At 43.5% G+C, this 22,155-nt stretch overlaps 1 protein-coding gene and 1 long non-coding RNA gene across 3 annotated transcripts in view; one reads left to right on the forward strand and one right to left on the reverse strand.

The window, feature by feature from the left end:
* MDM4 (MDM4 regulator of p53) overlaps positions 1–9,512 on the forward strand; it is a 48,221-nt gene extending 38,709 nt beyond the window's left edge. Inside the window, exon 10 of one of the 2 annotated variants that reach the window (XR_012001770.1) lies at positions 1,903–4,490. Coding sequence is in view for 1 of the 2 variants with exons in the window: in XM_025991419.2 (XP_025847204.1) it covers positions 1,903–2,472 (570 nt within the window). In the remaining variant the exon portion in view is untranslated. Of the gene's footprint in view, positions 1–1,902 lie in introns of both variants that reach the window. The other variant, XM_025991419.2, reaches the window with a different exon arrangement.
* Positions 9,513–11,259: 1,747 nt separating this feature from the next.
* On the reverse strand, positions 11,260–22,069 carry LOC112914393 (uncharacterized). Its single transcript, XR_003233863.2, has 3 exons — positions 21,907–22,069; positions 17,191–17,290; positions 11,260–11,749 (listed from the first exon to the last, which is right to left on the reverse strand). It is a non-coding gene; the product is annotated as an uncharacterized lncRNA (long non-coding RNA).
* Positions 22,070–22,155: the final 86 nt, after the last annotated feature.

A 22,155-nucleotide genomic window follows, 5' to 3' on the forward strand; every position in this document is an offset into this window, starting at 1 on the left:
GTAACATTAAGCTATTAGGTATTAAGTGTGGATTTGTCACCAAATGTGACAACTGATGTTTAGACTCAGACCTTACCTTGCTTTTCTTTTTTCATTCTAGTTCTCCACTTTCCTTTCAATGCTTCCCTCAGCTAACTTGCTGGAAAAGAGGGTGGTGGGGGAAGGAGAAGGGAGGGGATTTTACAGTTTGCTGCTTGGGGATAGAAAAGTTGTAGGTTGTCTCTGGTGTTGATCCTCCCCCAACTCCCAGCCCGCCACTATTGACCATTATGATAATGCATTGCAAATTAATCTGTGCATAGCTAAGTAATAAGGTGGAATATATTGGTCCATTAAGTTTTCTTGACCATAATACAAATAGCAGAGATAAGTGTTTCCATCTTAATCAGACTTCTATGGCTACTTGGGCCCAGAAAACCTATTTAAGCAAATAGACTGTATTTCATCAAATCAAAGATGCCATTGAATTTAATAAGCCCTATTATTTTATGTACTACTAAAGAAGAAAAAGTGATGCCAATTAGACTGTGACACACCATTAGTTACGAGTTCTAAGTCTTTATGAAGTCCTTTTGAGTATCCGTATAGCATTTCATTTTTTTCTTTAAGATTTTGTTTATTTGTTCATGAGAGACACAGGTAGAGACATAGGCAGAGGGTGAAGCAGGCTCTTTGTGGGGAGCCTGATGTGGGACTCGATCCCAGGACCCCGGGATCATGACCTGAGCAGATGCAGACACTCAACCACTGAGCCACCCAGGCATCCCTCTCTATAGCATTTCAGATGAGATCCGAGGATCTTTTTTTTTCTTTTTTTTTTTTTTAGATCTAAGGATCTTAAACTGGCAAGAATGTTTTGAGGGTCTCTGAGGACCATCCAGTTTATTTATTTTATTATATTTTTTAAGATTTTATTTATTTATTCATGAGACACAGGCAGAGACACAGGCAGAAGAAGAAGCAGGCTCGCTGTGGGGAGCCTGATGCAGGACTCGATCCCAGGACCCCGGGATCATGACCTGAGCAGATGCAGATACTCGACCACTGAGCCACCCAGGTGCCCCTAGGACCATCCAGTTTAATAGATTATTGTGTCCCCTGTCTCTTGGCCTAGGCAGTTGAATTATGCCTTCTAAACTTGAAGTGTGCAGCCTTCATTCCGAAAATTACCAAGTCTGCCTGTGTCAAATCATTGGTCCTGTCAAAAAACCAGGCAGTTATCCACATTAAATACTCTTGTTCTAGGTAGCTACCTTTGCATTAAGCAAGGCATTTAAAATTTGTTGAGCTCTAGTATCTCCTAATTTGAATATGGAGAAGTAGGCAAAAAGTTACCGGCATCCAAAGACGGAACATTCATTTTTCAGAGGGTAGGGCTTAGGCATAGAGTTTGTAACCTCTGATCCTGAGAGCAGTGTGAGAGCTTGAGTAATGTAGTTTTCAAACCTCATTTTAATTTTAGGTTCCTTTTTGCCAAATTTTATAACATTTCTTAATGGGAAGGAATGAGAATATTAGCTTTTCTTCATTTTTTAGTGTCTTGCTCAATAAAAGAGTAAGTTGTACAATGAGAAATGAACTAAAAAGAAGGCAGCAGGGAAAAGCAAGCAATGTAAATTCCATCCAGACTAGCAAGATCTCCAGAATAATGAGTTTAACTTTCTTAAAGATAGCTGTTTCATATTTTGACTTGAAATGGCTATTGTGTCACTGTCCTTGTAAAACTTCTCAAGACTTTCTTACATGTGGCTGTGGGATTTGTTCACATGCAAGGCTAGACCACTGATGTGGAATGTCTGGATTCTGACTAGCTTGGTGAGATGTTGAGATTTGGCCTATTCTCCCTTTTTCTCAGTTTCATGTTCACCACTGAATATTAATTGGCTGCACTTGTCGTTTTAGGATGAGTGGCAGTGTACTGAGTGCAAGAAATTTAACTCTCCAAGCAAGAGGTACTGTTTTCGTTGCTGGGCATTGAGGAAGGATTGGTATTCAGATTGCTCTAAGTTAACCCATTCTCTCTCCACGTCTGATATCACTGCCATACCCGAGAAGAAGGAAAATGAAGGCATTGATGTCCCTGATTGCCGAAGAACCATATCAGCTCCAGTTGTTAGGCCTAAAGATGTATGTACAAAGGAAGAAAAAAACCCCAAGCTTTTTGATCCCTCAGTGGAATTCTTGGATTTGGCCCACAGTTCTGAAAGCCAAGAAACCATATCAAGCATGGGAGAACCATCAGATAACCTTTTTGAACAGAGAACAGATACAGAAAACATGGAGGATTGCCAGAATCTCTTGAAGCCGTGTAGTCTGTGTGAGAAAAGACCACGAGACGGGAACATTATTCATGGGAGGACAGGCCATCTTGTCACTTGTTTTCACTGTGCCAGAAGATTGAAGAAGGCTGGGGCTTCTTGCCCTATATGCAAGAAAGAGATTCAGTTGGTGATTAAGGTTTTTATAGCATAGCTGACTCAGTGAATTGTAGAGAAATACTAACAGAGCTAGAGCATGTATCAAAATTTCAGTATTCAGCATCTCTACTCAGCATAACCCGCTGCATCTGTTTATTTATTTATGTAAACATCTGTGTTTCACGACATTTTTGCTTCTATACGTAGAGGAATTTTGAGAATGAGTTCTTTAGAACTACAGTGTCAATTTGGGGGACTCCCGTTAACATGAAAAAATACGTTCATTACTTTTACTCTCTTTAAAGAGGAGGATCTGGGAGAAAGCAACTGCCAGTACAAACAAAAGTACATTAATTCATTCACTTACAAAGTTACTTGAAGATTTATTATTTCTTCAGTTAATTTTATTCCCTGTTCTTTTTTTTTCTGTTATGGAATGTTCTTAGGCATCAAGATAGGGTGGCTGTTAGAAAAATATTAGAGCTAACAATGAAAAAAACATAAGTAATTTGATTAGTGAAGTTATGTAGTGCTGTAGATCACTTTATAGTTGGAGTCAGGCTGCACAATTTGGATAAGCCAAAAGAAAAGTCTTGAAAACGAGATTTCTTCCATGTGTGCCTAGAACAGTTATTGAGCTTTTTTTTTTTTTTTAAGATTTATTTATTCATGAGAGACACACAGAGAGAGGCAGAAACACAGGCAGAGGGAGAAGCAGGCTCTTTGCAGGAAGCCCGATGTGGGACTCAATCGCAGAATCACGCCCTGAGTTGAAGGCAGATGCTCAACCTCTGAGCCACCCAGGCGTCCCAAGTATTGAGCATTTTTGCTAACATACCTCTGAAAGAATTTTGAAAAAATATATATAATCTTTTGCACATTTTACACCTTGGGGTATGATTAGCAAACAATATTCTTTTCTGGTGAGTTGTAGACATCTGAGCAGCCAATCTAAAACAAGCCCTGGACCGTTTCTGTCCCCTTAGAGTGTTCACCTGTGCCCCTTTCTAAGCAGTTCCTCCTCCCATTTCCTGGCTGTCATTCTAGGTTAGTTTTCCTTTTGCACGTGTTTAATGTGACCTCTAAATTTTTAAAATTAAGTACTTACAAAGGATACTCTATCCAATATGTTGTATATGTGCCTTAAAAATGTTTTTCTCAAAGCCTTGGAGCTAGCTGTAGGTTTAGCTGATGGAATTTATAGGAAAAGTACTATCATTTAAAGTAGCAAAGCCTGTTCTCATTTTAAAATTCACCAGCCAGATCAGATTTCATTTTCATGCAGAAGATGTTTGACTTTATTTTTAATTCAAATAAATACATTATCACATTTCTGGCACAACCTTCTCAATTATAGTCCTAAGATCGATGTGGTGCAGAGTTTTAAACTAAGCTCTCTGCTTTACTCTGTCCTCATTGTCCCTTGAGAATTTTCTGGTTTTTTTTTGTTGTTGTTCTTTTGTTTGATTGTCTCCAGAGTGTTTTTTACATTCTGAGGCAATGCCCCATAGTAAGATTCTAGATGGGCGAGAGTCAGCCTTTCTTTTGGAAATTCAGAACATGGCAGTTGTGAAAATGAAAATAATTAAAGAAAAATGTTAGATCTGAAGAATCCTTATCTGAGCACGTAGTCTTAGAGCAATACATATGGAAATTGAAGATCTTTAAGCTGATGTGCTTATCCATATCCTTGTCTGCTGTCCCCATGGAAAAAAATCCTTTAAAAAAAAAAAAAAAGATTTATTTGAGAGAGAGCAAGTACATGTGAGAGAGCGCAAGTGGCGGAGAGGGAGAAGCAGGCTGCCCATTGATCAGGGAGCCCAATGTGGGGCTCGATCCTAGGACCCTGGGATCACAAACTGAGCCAAAGGTAGCTGCTTAACTGAGCCACCCAAGTGCGCCTCCCTATGGAAGAAATCTTGATGTATACCCATGGGTGTGCATATGAGATTTTGAAGACCATGGCCCTAGAATTAACAAATTTATGGATTGAAAAATCACCTGGTTTGCTTGTTAAGCACAAGTTAAAAAAAAAAAAAAGAGAAAAGAGAAAAAAAAAAAACCAAACTCAAACAATGCCTCCCCGTCTCTCTGTCTCTCCCTGCCCCCTACCAGGGTTATCCTTCCATTAGAACATGTATTCCTGGTAACTGATCAAGTGGTCCACAGACCACACTTTGGGAAGCCCTACCCTAGGAGGAAGGGTTTTCCCAGTTACAAGAAGTACAATGAACAGGATCACTTTTAGCATCATACCTAATTTCTTGACAGGGAGTTTTGTTAAAAGTTCTAGAAGTTTAAAACTAGAATGCACTCTTCTACTCAACCCCTGTTACTTTGCACTTGAGGCTAAAAGATTAAATGATAGCCAAGAGTCACAGCTAGTGATGCAACTGTTACTAAAACCCGAGTCACTTGTAAATCCTGAAACTATACTCACTTCCTTCTCATTATTTGCTAAATATTTAAAAGGTGTTTGTTGTATTTGGATTCAAGATGCTCATCGTCTTAAAATCTGACAAAATGTGACTTGCAGCCAAAGTAGGACTTTAGGAAGAATAATGACTTTTAACACCTTTTCCCCAAAGAGAAAAGGCCCACTAAATGTCATCTTTTCTTATATAATCAGATAAGGGAGAGGACAGATGAAGGTGCAGAGGAACCTGAACCATTTTGAACCAGTATTCTTCCTTCTTAGGGAAGGAAACCCAGCTCTTGCTCTCTTTAGGTATCAGGGACAGGAGTTTTCCCCCCTCAAAGTAGAGCAAGTCATCGGACTTCAGTGCTCCATTCGACCTTGCTGAATGCTCTGCCACTGCAGCAAGCTAAAGGTCTCCCTTCCCTATTTTGTCCTTAGTGCTTCTCTCTTCATAATAGTTTGATAGCCCTTAATTTTGTCTGATTTTTGCCAGTCAGGGGCTTTTGCAGGTGATGACTTAAAGGATGGAAAGGAAGAGCTGGGGATCTGCACTTGTACCCTCTGATTCCTCTTATGTAAAGCTGCAGTTTTTTAGAGAACTTAAGGAAAAATTTAAAAATTGTATTTATTTGTAGATATTTGATGCTAATTTTCATACATCCTTGCCTAGCACAGGATCTTCTTTATGCTACTCAGCTTTCCTTTACCCCTTGCTCACTTGGGATTTTATACAGTTCCTGTTACCACTAAATACTTTGCTTAGAAGATCCCAAGCTGCATGTTTGAGCTGTGAATATTAGAATAAACCTACATGTGGGTTTACTGTCCCTCTAGCAGGAACCTCGTGAGTGACTGCAATTTATAGGGCAAGAGCTGATATTCCTCAGTTGCTTATCTGAGGTCTAGGATGCTGCTTCTCCGCTTCACCCTGAATCTATATTTAATGTCTTGTGGGAGCATAGGACAGCAAGGAGGAGTCCTCATTTCTAGGGGTAGAATGGGCCAAGGATCCTACAAAGAGCCAAATAGTGTTGTCAGAGCAATTCTTTACTTGCAAGAGACTTTAAACCATCTTGATTTCATTTTTGATTTTTTTTTCAATGCCACTGCGGTACAGTTTTATTTTATTCACTGCCATGAAAGTGAAACATGGTTTGTATGTGAAGTCTTCGTAGTTTTACTTCTTTGAGATAAACTCTTAATTTCTACACACTACCATTTATCTTTTAGTTGTGGTTAGAATAAGCTGCCAGTTTATCCCTCTTTTCCAGCGGCCCATCTGACTTGTCTCCATGTCTCCCCCTCTAACTCTCAGGTGCTTGAGTTGAAATCTTGATTGTGAGGAAAGGATCTGCTAAACTAGGTGCAGTGGAGTTGATTGTTTCTGCTGCATCACATCATAGACTTGTGATCTTGTGATTAATGAAATCATCCTGCATTAGCGCCTGCATTAGCATTTCTTTACTTTCCTTTATTTTTTTATTTTTTTAAGTAATCTCTACGCCCAGCGTGGAGCTTGAGATCAAGAGACTCATACTCTCCTTACTGAGCCAGCCAGGTGCTCTAGCACCAAATTTCTTATTTTAATTGCCATTTAATATGTATGACCATGTTATCCTGGACAGTAAGCTCAGAGCAAAAATGACAAATCCTTAGAAAAACCATGAATTTCTAGGTTATACCAAAAATGTCTCCTGTCTCATTGAGTTAATGAATGAGTTGCTGTACTTGCACCATACGTATAATATCTGCTATGCTTTTGTGTTAAATACTTAAATCAGACTTTATGAAAATCTTAAGACGAAGCCTTCAGCTGCATATTGCCATCTCCCCACAGTCCACCTATGAAATAGCAAAGATTCACAATCCTAGGCTTGAACCAATGGGTCTGTGTCTGCCGAGCCAGCCTACAAACTGCCATGAACTTTTCTAATATGAGATGAAATCACTGCCAAGCATTTGAAATATGTAGTTGTGTTTTAATAATAATTTATGTATACTTAGGTGTATATAATGCTTTGTGGAACATTGTGTTGTTTGTAAGAATTTATTTTTAAAGGTCAGGATCATTTGTAACATTTTTTTGTAAATGTTAATTCAGTGCATTGTTGGCTTCTTTGAACAGTCATTGATAAGAAATTGATGAATGTTAGATCTTGGATTCTACGAAACTGAAACTATCGTAGCGTTATCTCTTGGTTCTCTTTAGAAAGGAGGAAACTTCTTAACCAGATATTTGTTTTTTTTCCCCACAGAGTCATGTGAACTTCTGAAAGTACATGCCTTTAGATACTGTGAAGCCATTGTTTTCCTTTTAGCCAAGTATCCGTTTAAATTGTTGATTGGCATCCTAAAGAAAAACTTATTTTGATGGTTCTCTTCATTCATGGGTATATATTATACACATATAGTATCAAGACTGCTAATGCCTTTGCTGAAAGTGGCTATAGAATAGGAACTAGCTATGTTTTGAACTTTCACTTCAAAGATAAAGAACCTATAAGCTCTTCCCTGTGCCAAAAGCAAGAAGTACAATGTTTACAAATGTGTGGAATTTTGCACTGCCATAGGGTATGTTGAGGTTACTTTGCTGGAAACTCCCAGATGGTGATTAGTAGAGTTGCCGTTTAGCATATGAGGAGAGATACTGAGGCTCTAAAGCTAAACTGAAAGTGTCTGAGATAGTGGTTCAGGTGACTCCCTGATCTAATTTGAGGACACTTTTTCCAGATTGCTCTGATATGTCCTATCAGTGGACAGTGCTTTCCTTGGTCACCATTGCTACAGTTTTCCTTTAAAGGAGCCACCAGATCTCTTCTCTCCTATGGGAGCAGGTCCCCCCAGCATTCTGAGATCTTTCGATAGAAGGAATGTGCAATCCCAAGTAACGTCATTATTGGCAAATGTGGCATTGTTAAAGAAAATAGAATATTAAGAACCCCTTGGGTTTACTGTGCCTGTATCAGAGCTTTTCAAATGACTGAAAATGTTGCAGATTTGTGTGTCTGCAGACATAGGTAGCTGATACTTCTTGGTAGCTTATCTGAAGTCCTCCATGCTGCTTCTCCTGCAGATTGTTTTTCTTCACCCTGGATCCATATTCAGTGTCATCTGGGAGCATAGGGCAACAAGGCGTAGTCCTCATTTCTTGGGGTAGATTAGGTCAGGGATCTTAAAAAGGGTCAAATAGTGCTGTCAGAGTAATTCCTTTCTCAGAATAGTTGCTATAATTTGGCAAATGCTTTCTTGAAAATTGACATCCCTATGACACTGACAATTTATTAGAGCACCTAATGTCTTATCCCAAGGCATTTTTTTTTTTAACAGTAACTAATGTCATAGATTTCTCCTTTTTTCCTTCTTCCCTTTTTGTTGCTCTTTTTTCCTCAGAGTTCAAAGTGATCTACTTTTGGATATTACTTTTATATCAGAGACCTTCTGTATCATCCCCTGGGTTGCTGCAACCATAGTATCTTTGGATAAGATTCCTCTGTTCCAGTCAGTTCTGGGGAATTTTTTTCTTTAGTGGAGGTAGGTGGTGGATAAGGAAGAGAAGCTGTGACATCAGAGCTACTATCTAATAAAAAACAGCTTGTAGTTGAGGCTTCCTTTGTGTCCATGATGAGAAACGGGAATGAGCACCCCTATTGTCTCAGCACTAAGAAACTGAGGGCAGCCTTCCCTCTTCCTACAGGAGGCTCTTCATCCCCTCCCCCCCATAATTTGTCTTGTTTTTCACTTCCTTATAAAATGTCTCCTCTCATATTTTTCTTTCCTCCTTTTAAAAATAATAGAAAATGTTTTAAAAGGGGAATGAAATGTTTCTGGGCTCCTTGGCACTTTGGCAAGGTAGAAATTCTAAGCAGCCTCTGCCTAGGACTCTGTCCATAGTCTGTAGCGAGGCACTGTTAAGTCCCTTGGATAGAGATAAAGGGGTAAGGCCCTTCCACCGTCTGTCCCACTCTTGACATTTTTCTTACCTTTTAACAGAACACACATAACTACGCTTTCTACCTCATAGTTTGTTATGGAGACCAAGAATGCTGGAGCAGCTTAACCTATATACACTGCCTTGAATGACATGTTAAAAAAATGGCTCTACCAAGCTCTGGGGTATATATTCAGAATACCTCATGTCCTGGAAACTGAGCACAAGCTCCCCTCAAGTGCCTGCCTAGCAGAGCCTATGTTGCTTCCTTGTACCTGCACCTCTGACTCATACAGCCTTTCCTTGCTCTGAAGCTCTTGACTAAAAAAGAGTTCTGTTTCTAGGTTCTGAGAGAAGTGTGTGTAAATTTGGATAGTAGAAGTGCTCTGTTGTGGTCTGGATGGACAAAAATTTTCTGCATGCACTTGAGTAGGTTGCCTAAAATGCACTGTCACTATACAGAAAACATGCAGTTTCCCAAATGACATATCTGATCAGGTAAGCATAATCAACAGGAGTGCAGCAAATATGGTTTCATAAAGTGGGCAGGAAAAAAACAATGTAAATAACTTTTTGAATAGTCCCCAGCTCACTAAGGAAAGGAGACATTTTCACATGTTTTTGCCTAGTTTTAAGCACCAATAAGTTAATGACTCTGTATCTTTCTGGTTTTTGCACTATGAAATGCCCTTAATACCAGTTGATTCTGTTTGCTTTTTTTGTGTATTAAATATTTTTCATTTTGCCATTTTGTGGTGTCATCATTGGGGAAATTTGTAGCACAATCTCACTTTGTTTTTATATGTAATCTTTAGTCTGATTTGGGGACAAAGAATAGATTTTGCAGTAGAAGTTACTGTACTTAAAATTGATGGGGACTTTGGTATTTTCCTCCAATTACCTATGAGAGTATTGTGTTTCATTTTTAGCTTCCCATTCCTGAAGGGAACCTCAAGATTTTGCAGAGTATTTTTTTAACCTTGAGCTAGTTAGGCCAAGTGGAATTTCCCCAACTAGAGCCCTTGAGAATTAGACTGTATCAAACCTGCATGCCTAAAAAAAAAAAAAACCAAAAAACCAAAACAAAACCCTGCATGCATAGAGTGATTTAAGGCAAGCCTTCTCTCTAGGCACAAGTCTGTACCTAACTCTTCTGAGCCCACAGGTATATCATCTTGTCTACCTTCTTTGCTGCTGGAGAAAAAATTCAAATGGGGAGATGACAGATTTGCCTCTGTTGACAGAGGTGCTAGGTGCGGGGGTTCTATTTTGTGTTTTGAATTAGGGTTAGTTTAAGAGTTACTGAGGGTTCGTCACAAAGTATATATTCATCACTTATCTGCCTAACATCTGCTGAGGTTTCTAGCAGTGGTTTTTTTTTTTTTTTTTTTGCTGCTGTTGTTGTTTTCTTTTTTAGATTTTATGTATTTATTCATGAGAGACACAGAGAGGCAGAGACATAGGCAGAGGGAGAAGCAGGCTCCATGCAGGGAGCCTGATGTGGGACTCATCCCAGGACTCCAGGATCACTCCCTGGGCCAAAGGCAGGCGCTAAACTGCTGAGCCACCCAGGGATCCCCATCTAGCAGTGGTTCTTAAATTGGGGGGTGGATTATAGCCCTCTTTGAAAAGCTAATGAAACTTACTAAATCTCTTATTTAAAAAAGCACAACATTTTACATTCACTTTGAGCAGTTTCATTGATGCCAATGGTCTATGGCCCTCAGGTTCTGTTCTGTGGAGGGATATTGAAGAAAACCTGCCCACAAAGAGCTTGCTAGCTCACATTTTTCAAAAGCTCATGTCCTTACAGCTAAGACCGTTAAGGTGAGTGAAACATCTGGTCATTTGTCCTGAGCTCATGGCCACTGCAGAGCAGGTGCAGATTGGTGCACACTGCACAACTTTTAGGGGCATACTTCATAGGCCATTTTATCTAGAGGTACGTAGTATACACCTGTATGAGGAGCACCTGGGTGGGTGGGTGGGGGGTGACACTGGAAATAACCAGGGATAGCATTTTAAAAATGAAAGAAGAGGAGCACTAGAGCCAGGATTAAGGATTAAGCCAGTTTCTATGTCCATGCAACCCTTTCCATGTGTGACTCCTTTAAGGTACTTTGTAATGATTTCCAACTGCATAACATTTTGTTTTCTGGATTTTGCATCTTACTCATCTTGAGTCCTGGTGCTACAGGTTAACCTTTGTTGAATGTAGTCTTGAGGCCAGAGGAAGACAGGCCGAAACTAGTAATTGATTTAAATTGCCATTAGCAGATAAATGCCAACTTGGTGTTTGTCTTCTGGAATTCGCACAAATCCATCCTCCAATGGTATTTCTAAAATTAGTGTTACTAGAAAGATTTCAGGTCATTACAGGTTTGGGGATGCAGGGATAATCTCATGTACCTCCTCAACCCTAAACTCATTTGTTTGCTTTCCTCTTCAGAATAAAGTATGGGAGGGAGTTAAATTCAGTATCGCTTATTACTTACTTGGTATTAATATGAGCCAGATCATGCTTGGTACTGGGAGCAGCACAGTGAATTAGGAAGCTCCCTAAAGTTGCCTACAGCCTAGCGATGGACTTAGGGACATCTGGCAGTTTCCACGTGGGCCTGGGACACGGCAGTGAAAGAAGTGCCTTGTGAGAGCAGGGCTTGTTTTTGGATGTTCAGTTCCGTATGACTGGAGCAAGGTGTGTGGTTGGAGGAGTGACAAGAAAAGGCACTGGAATGTTGGAGGGGCTGGATGATAACAGTGTGCTATGCCAAGCCAGGAAGTTGGAGTCTTATCCTGAAGGTAATGGAGAGCCATTAAAGGATTTTAAGCAGGTGTGTGACATGATCTCATTTACATCATTGGAAGATTCTGGCTTCATTGTTGAGAATGGACTGGAGTGCTGGCCAGACTAGAAGCAAGGATAATAGGTTGTGGCAGCAATCTGGCTGGAAACGATGATATTCCTGAGAAAATGCAGTGGGCCTGGAAAGAAGAATAGTAGATAACATTTACTAAACACATAGTAGGTGCTGACTTGGCATTTCTTACCCCATGGGTGTATTTAAGGTTTAGAGGAACTAAATGACCTGTTCAAGGGAATTAAGAGTTACAGAATCAGTCACTGCTTAAAACCATTGTGTCTCAGACAAAAGTCCAAAAGAAGTGCATGGATTTCAGGGAAACCCAGGTGGAAGGGACACACTTCCTGAATGAATGCCTAGAGGTGTGAGGGAAGGAGAGGAGTTATTAATGGCTTGGGCAGTTGGTAGATGGCTGTGCCATTCACTGAGGGTAAAAAAAAAAGGGGGGGGGGGCAGCCTGGGTAGCTCACCAGCTTAGCTCTACCTTCGTCAGGCTCCCTGCATGGAGCCTGCTTCTCCCTCTGCCTGTGTCTCTGCCTCTCTCTCTCTCTGTCTCTCATGAATAAATAAATAAAATCTTAAAAAAAAAAAAGGTAGGTTTGTGGTGATGGTGGTGAGGTACGGAAAAAAATAATGAGTTTTGTTGTACAAAAAATAATGTGTTGATTTTGTGCATATGAGAAGATCCAAATGGAAATAGACTTGAGCTGTAAATATTCTTAGGTCCTAGGGATACTGTGGTGAAGATGACGAATGTGGCTTCACTCTTGTGGGTTAGGAAAACTAGCTAACACATAGTATAGGTTGCCTGGGTGGCTCAGTGGTTGAGCGTCTACCTTTGGCTCAGGTCGTGATCCCAGGGTCCCGGGATGGATCCCACATAGGGCTGGCTCCCTGCCTCAGGGAGCCTGCTTCCCTCTCTGCCTCTCTCTGTATCTCTCATGAATAAATAAATAAAAATCTTAACAGAAAAGGTATGGCTTTTAACACAGTGTGGCTTGTGTAGGAACACACATGCTGCTATGGGAAATAGAGAAGAGGGGCCCCATCTAGTCAAGGGTTGAGGAATGGCCTCCTTGAAGAGATGAGGAGCTGAGAGCTCAAGGAAGGATGGGAGTTGGGAGAAGGGGGGAACATTGAGATAAGAGCAGATGTACAAGGGCCTTTAGGTGAGGAGCTCATGGTGTCTGGAAAACCAGAAAGTCCAGTTAGTTCAGTGTAGTTGAAAGCAGGGAAGGTGGGGCAGCCCCGGTGGCTCAGCGGTTTAGCACCGCCTTCAGCCCAGGGTGTGATCCTGGAGACCCAGAATCGAGTCCCACGTCAGGGTCCCTGCATGGAGCCTGCTTCTCCCTCTGCCTGTGTCTCTGCCTCTCTCTGTGTGTGTCTCTCATGAATAAATAAATAAAATCTATTTTAAAAAAAAAAGGGAAGGAGAGAGTGGAATCTGATGGAGGAGGCAGTTGGGGGAAGTTTGAAGAGAATGGAGAATGTGTGAAGTGGAACTCTGGGAATGGGAGTGAAAAGACCAGGGAAACCTGTGAGGCCATTGCCTGACATCCTGTCTCTGGCCTGAGGCTCCTCAGCCTCAGCACTATTGATTTTTGGGGGCTGGGAAATTTTCTTTGTGTGGGGGTGGGGTGGGGGGGTGGGTGTTCTGTGCATTGTGGCATCCCTGGCCTCTGCTCACGATGATAGGTCACTTAAGTTGAGAATCCTCTGTGGCTGAGAACCAATAGGCCCAGCCACTGAGGGTTTCAGGAGAAAAATCATACAAGTTGCAGATGGCTGTTACTGTGCATTCATGCCCTCAACCTGGGCTCTCAATTCTTCCTGGTTCTCCTGCTGTTTCCCTAATAGTTGAAGTGATGGTTCTCACCTAGAGGATAGGAAGAAGAAAGTGAAGACAGGTTATTTAACTTCTCTAAGCCTCAGATCATGGGGCAATAGATGTTAAGTCAGCACCTATGGAGTGTTCAATAAAGCTTAACTATCATCATTATTTCTGGGAGGGGGCTGATAGGAAATGGAAAGCCTGAATGAAATTGAAGGGACACTATGGTAGGAGTGGACTGAGCAGGGAGGACAGGCTGCTGTGTTCAGAGACGGATTGGTGTTCTAATAAAGACTTCAAAGATTGTGGTAGATTGGATTATCAAAACATCTTCTCTCTACCACACTTTGGAGAGGATTATGCTCTCTGCCCCAATGGCACCAGGCTTGTCAATGAAATGTGAGTGGGAATGAAGTATACTACTACTTTTCTTTTGTCTTCTCTTGTCATCTCTTTCTTTCTTTCTTTCTTTCTTTCTTTTTTTTTTTTTTTTTTTTTTTTTTTTTTTTTTTTTTTTTTGAGAGGGAGGCAGAGGGAGAGGGAGCGAAAAGCTTAAGCAGGCTCCATGCCCAGCGTGGATCCCAAAGCAGGGCCCAGTCTCACAACTCTGAGATCATAACCTGAACTGAACTAAGAGTCAGATGCTTAACCGACTGAGCCCTCTGGGCGCCCCAAGTATACGGTTTCTGAGCAGAGGTTTAGGGACCATTGTGGAAGTCAGTTGATAGTCCTTTCCCTTAGCATGGAGCTATTGTACCCCCAGAATGGGGGCTGCTTCTTCAGTCTGGCTCCAAGGATGACGAGAACAGGAAGCAGAGCTGTGGCTGTCCTGCAGTGGGCAGCGAAACAAACATTTTATAGGAAGCCACTGAGATCTGGGGCTGTGTTACCACACTGAATTTGAGCTGACTGGTACAAAGGTGGAACGATCCTAGGTGAGGGTAAGTCCCAGCATGGCATAGAGTGAGGGTTCAAGTGTCATGGAAAGGAAAGTTTTTGATGTTGAGGTAGCCAATGAGGGAGGGTCCTGTGAGGTTGGGGTGTTGGATGAGTCATTCATACAACACTGATATTACCCAGGATGGTCACAGGATTGTAGGAACCCAAAGTATATAGTGCATGAATGGAATATCTGGAAGATAAGCAGATGACACAATAAAGGGGGGGCCCCAAGTGTCAAAAGAGCAGAGATGTTTTTGTGGAGGGGTAATGGCCTGGGTGCAGCATAGGGGAAACTGACCACAAGATTCTCTGGGGGAAAGCCAGATATCTTAAGGCAAAGCAACAGGAAAGCGAAGAGTTTGTGAATGCAGACGGGAATGTTTACTATGAAACAATTCATATAGAGTAGTAGTTCAAAACTTGTTTGAGGTCAAGAGGTGGCTGCTCTGGATCCCCTCCCCAGAGAACTGATATATATGTAAAATTTTATATGCAAACCCGAGGAAGTCTAGACTCCCTAAAACTTCCCCTGGACCCTAGATTAAAAACCCTGTTCTAGAACAGTTCTAGAACAGTAGCTCTCAAACCTTATAGCAAGCACACAGAACCACTTGGAAGGCTTTGCCAGCAGATTGCCAGGCCCCATATCCAGAGGTCCCACTCGGTAGGTCCAAGTCTCTGTCAGGTTCCCAGGCAGTGAGGAACCACAATCTGAGAATCACTGCTATAGTTTAAAACTATAATTGAGATTTGGGGGAGGGAGAGGAAGAGTATGGAATGGTTAAGGACATGGTCATGGGATTAAGGATGGGTTTTTGTTCCACTGGACATCTAGCTCTCAGGCAGATCCTCAAATGTTTCTGCCATGCACACAAAACATCTTGCTCAGATGGAGAAGAGAAGGGAGAAAGGAGCAAGGACTCATTTCAGGTTTAGGCCAGGTGTGCAAAAAAAAAAAAAAAAAAAATCTCTTTTAGGTTAACATGTCTTTAAAGACAATTTTCTTCAACACACAGAAGGGAAGTGATATCCAGCACCACTTAACTGATGAACACATTTAGTCCAGGTAATCCCATCTTGCCTCCTCACAATCTGGGCCTCTTTCCCCTTCATCATTAACCTTGGAAAGAGTCACTAGTGGGAAATAAAACCATGTATTTGAGTCAAATGAAAGAAATGTGAAACTTCTAGTGCCCTAAATTGGGACATTTTAACTCAAAAACTCTAGCTATATGCTGCTTGAAACTGGGTAAAGTTGCTAAGGGACACATTTTGGTGAAAACTCTGCTGTCTTCTTTCTCCGTGTGTGTGTGTGTGTGTGTGTGTGTGTGTGTGTGTGTGAGAGGGAGAGAGAGAGAGAGAGAGAGACAGAGACAGAGACAGAGACGGAGACAGAGACAGATACTTCTTACCATTAGGAGTTCAGGGATACTCGGCCCTGAATCAGAATTACCCCTTAGCTACTCGCTGGGTGACCTCAGGCAGTTCACATAATGTCTCTAAGCTTCAGCTCACTGATCTGGAAAGCAGAGTGTGGTGGACAAATGAGCTCATGCATGTGAGGTGCGCAGCTGCTGAAATTTCCTCTTCTTCTTGCTGGCATCAGAGCTGGGGCGGCAGTTTCCCCAGGTAGGAGCGCCCAATCAGAGCTCTGGCCTCTTACCCACAAATGTAACCATATTATCCACCAGAGGGCACCAGGAACCTGCAAATCTAAGAGGAAGGGCCTTTGCCCTTAAAATAGTTGATTGGGCCTGAGGATAACCCCTTAGGTTCAAGTCTTTATTTAAATATTCTTGCTCCTGGTGCTTGAGGGAATCATTTGTAAAATTTCTCTAAAATCCAGGAGGGAAAAAAATAAAAATAAAAATAAAAAATAAAGTAAAATCCAGGAGGGAGGACACCTGGATGGCTCAGGGGTTGAGTGTCTGCCTTTGGCTCAGGTCATGATCCCCAGGGTCCTGGGATCGAGTCCTGCAACAGGCTTCCTGCATGGAGCCTGCTTCTCCCTCTGCCTGTGTCTCTGCCTCTCTCTCTGTGTCCCTCATGAATAAATAAATAAAATCTTTAAAAAAAAAAAATCCTGGAGGGAAATCTGGAGTAAGAAGTTGAGAGTAAACGGTGCTCTTACTCCACACGAGCCGTCAGAAGAATTATATTTCCGTTTTTAAATTTTGTCCATTTCTACCATCCATTCTCTGTCCCTTCAGACTGTCTATAAGCCCGTTACAAATTATTTTCTCAGTGAAAGCATTGGAGTTCCCTTCTCCCTGGTTTATTCCTATTAACTGGACTGCTGTTCTTCCTTTGCTGAGCAGCCTCTCCCCCTGTTCCCCCAGCAGTGGGGATGGTGGCGGGGAGCTATTTCTGAGCCTCCGCCTTACTGCCAAGCCTCGGGCTCTTTCCCTGAATCTCTTTGGGGTGTGAGTCTAGTGATGGACAGGTATCCATCACAAGAGGCTGTGTTCTGTGGAAAAAAGCACTTTCTTTATCTGAGGAAGGGGAACAGTCAGGAGAAGTTAAGGCCACCAGTCTCTAGAGCCTCCCTTAAAACATCACAGATTTTATTTTATATTTTTAAAGACTTATTTATTTATGAGAGACAGAGAGAGAGAGAGAGAGGCAGAGACACAGGCAGAGGGAGAAGGAGGCTCCTCGCAGGGGTCCTGGACCCCAGAATCACAACCTGAGCCGTAGGCAGATGCTCAACCCCTGAGCCACCCAGGCATCCCCGTCACAGATTTTAGGGGGAGCAGTGATATCCAGTGTACACACTGCTTACTCTTTACCTGTCAAGTTTATTCTTTAATTTGGGGGTAGGAGCGGAAATCCAGCCTCAGGTCAACTTCCAACTTGGTACCTAGGAATGCTGGCCCAGACCAGAAAAGCCTGAAAGAAAACCAAAAGGGTATGTCATGCATCATTTTAGGAACACAGAAGTATAGAAAATTTAGGGTGGGTGGAGAGGACTCCCAAGAATCTAGTGCAACCCCTCCTTGCTGGGAGAGGAGAAACAGCAGGACCAGGGTCACAGGGTTGGTTCCTAGAAGACTTGCTCTTCTCTCAGGACCAGAACTTAGCTCTATGGGCAGACATGCTAGTTCCTACCTCACCATCCCCTTTACTCAATCAGTTGTCGCTGACAACAAGTATGTGTTTGGTTTTATCTCCTGTAATCTCCACAACAACCCTATGAAAGTAGTGTAAGGTTATGTGAGGGGCACCTGGGTGGCTCAGTCGGTTGGACGTCTGCCTTCAGCTTGGGTCATGGTCCTGGGGTCAAGCCCCACGTCCGGCTCCTGGCTCAGTGGAGAGCCTGCCTCTCCCTTCTCCTCTGCTGCTCCTGCTGCTTGTTTCTCTCTCTCTCTCTCTCTCTCTCTCTCTCTCTCTCTCTTTCTCTCTCTCTCTCTCTCTCTCTGTCAAGTAAATAAAAATCTTAAAAAAGAAGAATTGTAATGTTATGTGAATGCAGTATACTATCTTCGTTTTACAGAAGCATAGAGAAGCCAAATGAAAGGACAAAATTAGCCATTATTCCATTTCAGTATTTCACAAGGACAAGTTTTGTTTTGTTTTGCTTTAGGGACTGTCCCTTGCACAGTAAGGATATTTAGCATCTCTGGCCCCCAAGCACCAAGTGCCCCAGCCGTTAAGGTACTAATTATACCTTCCAGAAACCCCAGAAGGTACAGTAGAGGGGGTCCTGCTGCTTATGGGAACCGCTGACTTAAATGCATGGCCACAGGAAAGGGAGGATTAAACAAAATTGCTCTGCTGCTCTGGTTATTTTTATATTAATGAAAGTCACTAGATGAAGATAACGGGACAAGAGGAAGGAAATCCCGGGAGGCGAGCAGAACTCTGTAAGGGAAGAGGCTAAATTATAAAGGAAGGGAATGAGCACTAGACAAGGAGATCTTCATTTATGCTCCCTGCTAACACCTGGAGTGTGCACAAAGTCTGGCCTCACAAGCTCATACCTGTAGAGACCAGGCAGACCAGAAAGACAGCTGTGTCAGGGACAGGTGGGAGGGCTGGGGCTACAGAAGAGTCTGGAGAGTCATGCCTACATAAAGGGTGTTTTCATGTGGTAATGTGGGCTCATTGCTCTCAGCCTTTCCAGAGAATCCACCAGACCAGATTTTTATAGGAAATCTCTCTATTGTTTTTGTTTCAAAGATTTTATTTATTTATTTGAGAGACAGCGAGAGTGAGCACAAGTGGAGGCGGGAGGGGCAGAGGAGAGGGAAAAGCAGACTCCCTGCTGAGCAGGGAACCCGATGCAGGACTCCATCCCAGGACCCTGAGATCATGACCTGAGCTGAAGGCAGATGCTTAACAGAGAAGTCCCTAAAAACCAGTTTTTAATATTAGTTAGGCCAAGAAAAAGAATTCCTGCAGGTGAATTTGGGGAGTCTGTGACCTGTGGGTCAGGTCATCTCTGAGGGGCCATTCCCATGTAAAGTGCCACAGTGTACACCCACTGTGCTGGGTGACAGAAGAGATGGATGCAGGCACTCTCCTCCCCCCTCCTCACTGCAGACAGCAGGGCAGTCTGGGCAGAGGACTAGTGAGCATTCCCTGAGGACACAGGGCAGCGGAAGTGGGACTGGTGTGCAATATTTGGTCCCTCCGGATCTGAGATTCTGGAACTCTAGGTTGTTGCCTTGAAGGCAGAGCTGGGAACATGAAAACTCTAGAGCCTGACCAGCGCCTATAGTGCGAGCAGCTGAGGCCCTGGCCATGGCTTCTCAGTTTGGTCCTGTGTTCCCCCTGATGTGAGGAACGAGGAAGACGCCTCTCCAGGGTCTCTGCTCCCTAGAGGCCCTTCGTCTAGGTCCGGGTACCTGCACTTCACAGATGGAGCTGCCCTTCTTCCCTCTCAGTCAGTGGGACCCTGACACCAACGGCAAGAGCTAAACAACCAGTTTTCCAACTCAGCTGTTCTGCTACACTGAGTTTAAGTTTAAACGCACTTTTCTTTAAAAACCACCGGGAGCTGTCTCTGCTGTCTCCTCTCTGCTCATTTTCTTTCCTGTTAATCCAGCAGAAAGCAGGTACTCAGGGCAGCAGTCTCCAACACACTGAGTGCTGGTGCCCAGAGATTCTGTGTCGGACCCGCAGGTGCCTTCCTCTTAGGGTCATGACGGGGGTCCCGTGGGTCAGAAGGCAACTCCGGCCTCCAGTGCCCCACTCTCCCTACTCTTTGGCGAGGGTCTTGCTCTCTGGTGGCAGTGCTGTGCCTTTAAAAGCAGCGCCTTGGCAGCACTGGGGTAGTCAGGGTGGGGGAGGCTGCAGGGCCTTGCCAACCACGCTCCTCTTGTGCAGGAGGCAAAAAGCCAGGCTGCACATGGTAGTACCGAACATGCTAGAAGTGTCTGTTCCAGTTCCCCAGAGCTAATCAGCCTGTGGCTTCTCACGTCCGTCCGCAAGCTGTCTCCTTCAGGGCTTTGCCTACATCCCTCCCCCAGGGGCGGGGGGCAGCTCTCAGGAAGGGAGGGGGTGGTCCCGAGCCCCCATGCCAGCCTAGACCAGGTTTTAATGAGCCCCAGAATCTTGGGTGCTACAGCCGGGGAGGATGGTGGAGGTGAAGGCTGCTGACAAGCCATGCAGCGTAATGTGCAGAATGCATCTGGGAGCCTGCCCCAGCGGAGGGAATTTCTGCCTCAGCCTCCCTCTGGCATCCCCAGGAGTCCATCCCTTAGTCTCCTTTACTTCTCCCTTCTCACTGCAGCCTCATATGTGGAAGCCCAGTCCAGGTTGGCTGCCTGTCCTCCACCAGGACCAGGAGAACTCAGCTTGGCTGGGGGTGGTGGTGGATGGTGGTGCCAGTGGGGGGGCCTGGGCGGTGGTGTGCAGGATTTCCCCTCTAGCCACTTTACCTGTAACAAAATTTCAGAATTGTCAACGGGATCGGTGTTTCTAGACATTTGGCTATCACAGATGAATAAAATAAAAAATTTAAAGACACAGAACAACAAAAGCCATATTTATGTTTATAAGATGGGGGCTTACCCATAGGGTTGCTAACCTTTATCTCCTCAAACGAGTATATTTAAAAACAACTAGTAATAGTACTAGTTACTAGTGTGTGACCACTGCGTTTTCAGAAAGGAAAGGACATGTGAATGCCATATATGTATGAAGGATGTAATCTGCAATAAAGGACAGTCTTTTGAAAGGCATCCTAGAACCTCAAGGGGAGAGGATGCCTTATTCTTATTTTTCTAACATCATCCCGGATGCGTCATCATTGTCATCGTCATCGTCACAGACTTCGTCCACCTCACAGAGGACTGGCGCTGCTGGGTAGTGCTCCCCTCCCGCTGTCTGCACCCATTTCTGTCTTTTGTGCTTTGTTGTGAAAGGAAGATAATCGTCAGGTTAGGAAAAGTTGTGAGAGACTTTGAAATGGGCAGAAAAGATTATTATTGGCTGTCTGGTCTCCCTCTGGATTATCTTTGTCTCCTTTGTCTTTGAGCAAAACTGTAGAAAACCGCTAAGAATGCAAATGATTTTGCCCATAGAGATATAAATAGTATCCAGCGGAAATGCAACTGATCATTGCCCTGCAGACACTGACCAGTTCGGGTCTATTCAGCGAATTAAGTGCCGCCTTCTGTTTTTTTTTTTTTTTTAACAGTTTTTATTTATTTATTCATAGAGACAGAGAGAGAGAGAGAGAGAGAGAGAGAGAGAGAGGCAGTGACACAGGCAGAGGGAGAAGCAGGCTCCATGCCGGGAGACTTGACATGGGACTCGATCCCGGGTCTCCAGGATCAGGCCCTGGACTGAAGGCAGCACTAAACCGCTGAGCCACCCGGGCTGCCCAAGTGCAGCCTTCCTGTTGGCTTGTCTGGATTCCCTGAGCACTTGTGACATCTTACTAGTTCCCTCATGAATTGCCGAATGGAATGGAATCATTGACATGCGTTATTTCTACATTTGCACAAGGGTCTTGATTTGATCTTTAAAACAGTTGTCCGTGGCTGGTGGCTACCTCGGCTGGTGGGTTGGAATGGGGTCACGGACAGCATGCACCTTGCCTTCTTCTGGGTTTCTGAGCCCCAGAGCACCCTGTGTTTTCACAAATAAAATCTTCTGATTAAACTTCTCATGTTACAGTATTAGTGATCTTGACTCCCCAAGGATTTTCATATGTCCGAAGAGGGCCCTGGGGGGAGAAAATAATGCTTTACCCAGAGGAATGTCTATAACGGTGGGATTCCAGAGGGATGCGGTACCCAGGTACAACTGTGGATATTCAGGGCCAGGTGCCTTTAAAATCACCTGGGGGGATCCCTGGGTGGCGCAGCGGTTTGGCGCCTGCCTTTGGCCCAGGGCCTGATCCTGGAGACCCGGTATCGAATCCCACATCGGGCTCCCGGTGCATGGAGCCTGCTTCTTCCTCCGCCTGTGTCTCTGCCTCTCTCTCTCTCTCTGTGACTATCATAAAAACAAAAACAAAAACAAAAAAACAAACAAACAAAAAAACATAAAATCACCTGGGGGGCTCAGTCATTTACATGTCTGCCTTTAGCTTAGGTCAAGGTTGCAGGGTCCTTGGATTGAGCCCCACTTTGGGCTTCTTGTTCAGTGGAGAGTCTGCTTCTCCCTCTTCCATTGCCTGCTGCTTCTCCTCTTCCCCCTCTTGTTCTCTCTCACACGCTGTCAAATAAATGAATAAAAAATCTTTAAAAAAACCCACTTGCCCTGCTGGGGTTCTGCTGCTGAGGACAGCTTGATTTTCCTCC

Source organism: Vulpes vulpes, chromosome 5 (assembly GCF_048418805.1).
Source record: "Vulpes vulpes isolate BD-2025 chromosome 5, VulVul3, whole genome shotgun sequence".
Taxonomy (NCBI): domain Eukaryota; kingdom Metazoa; phylum Chordata; class Mammalia; order Carnivora; family Canidae; genus Vulpes; species Vulpes vulpes.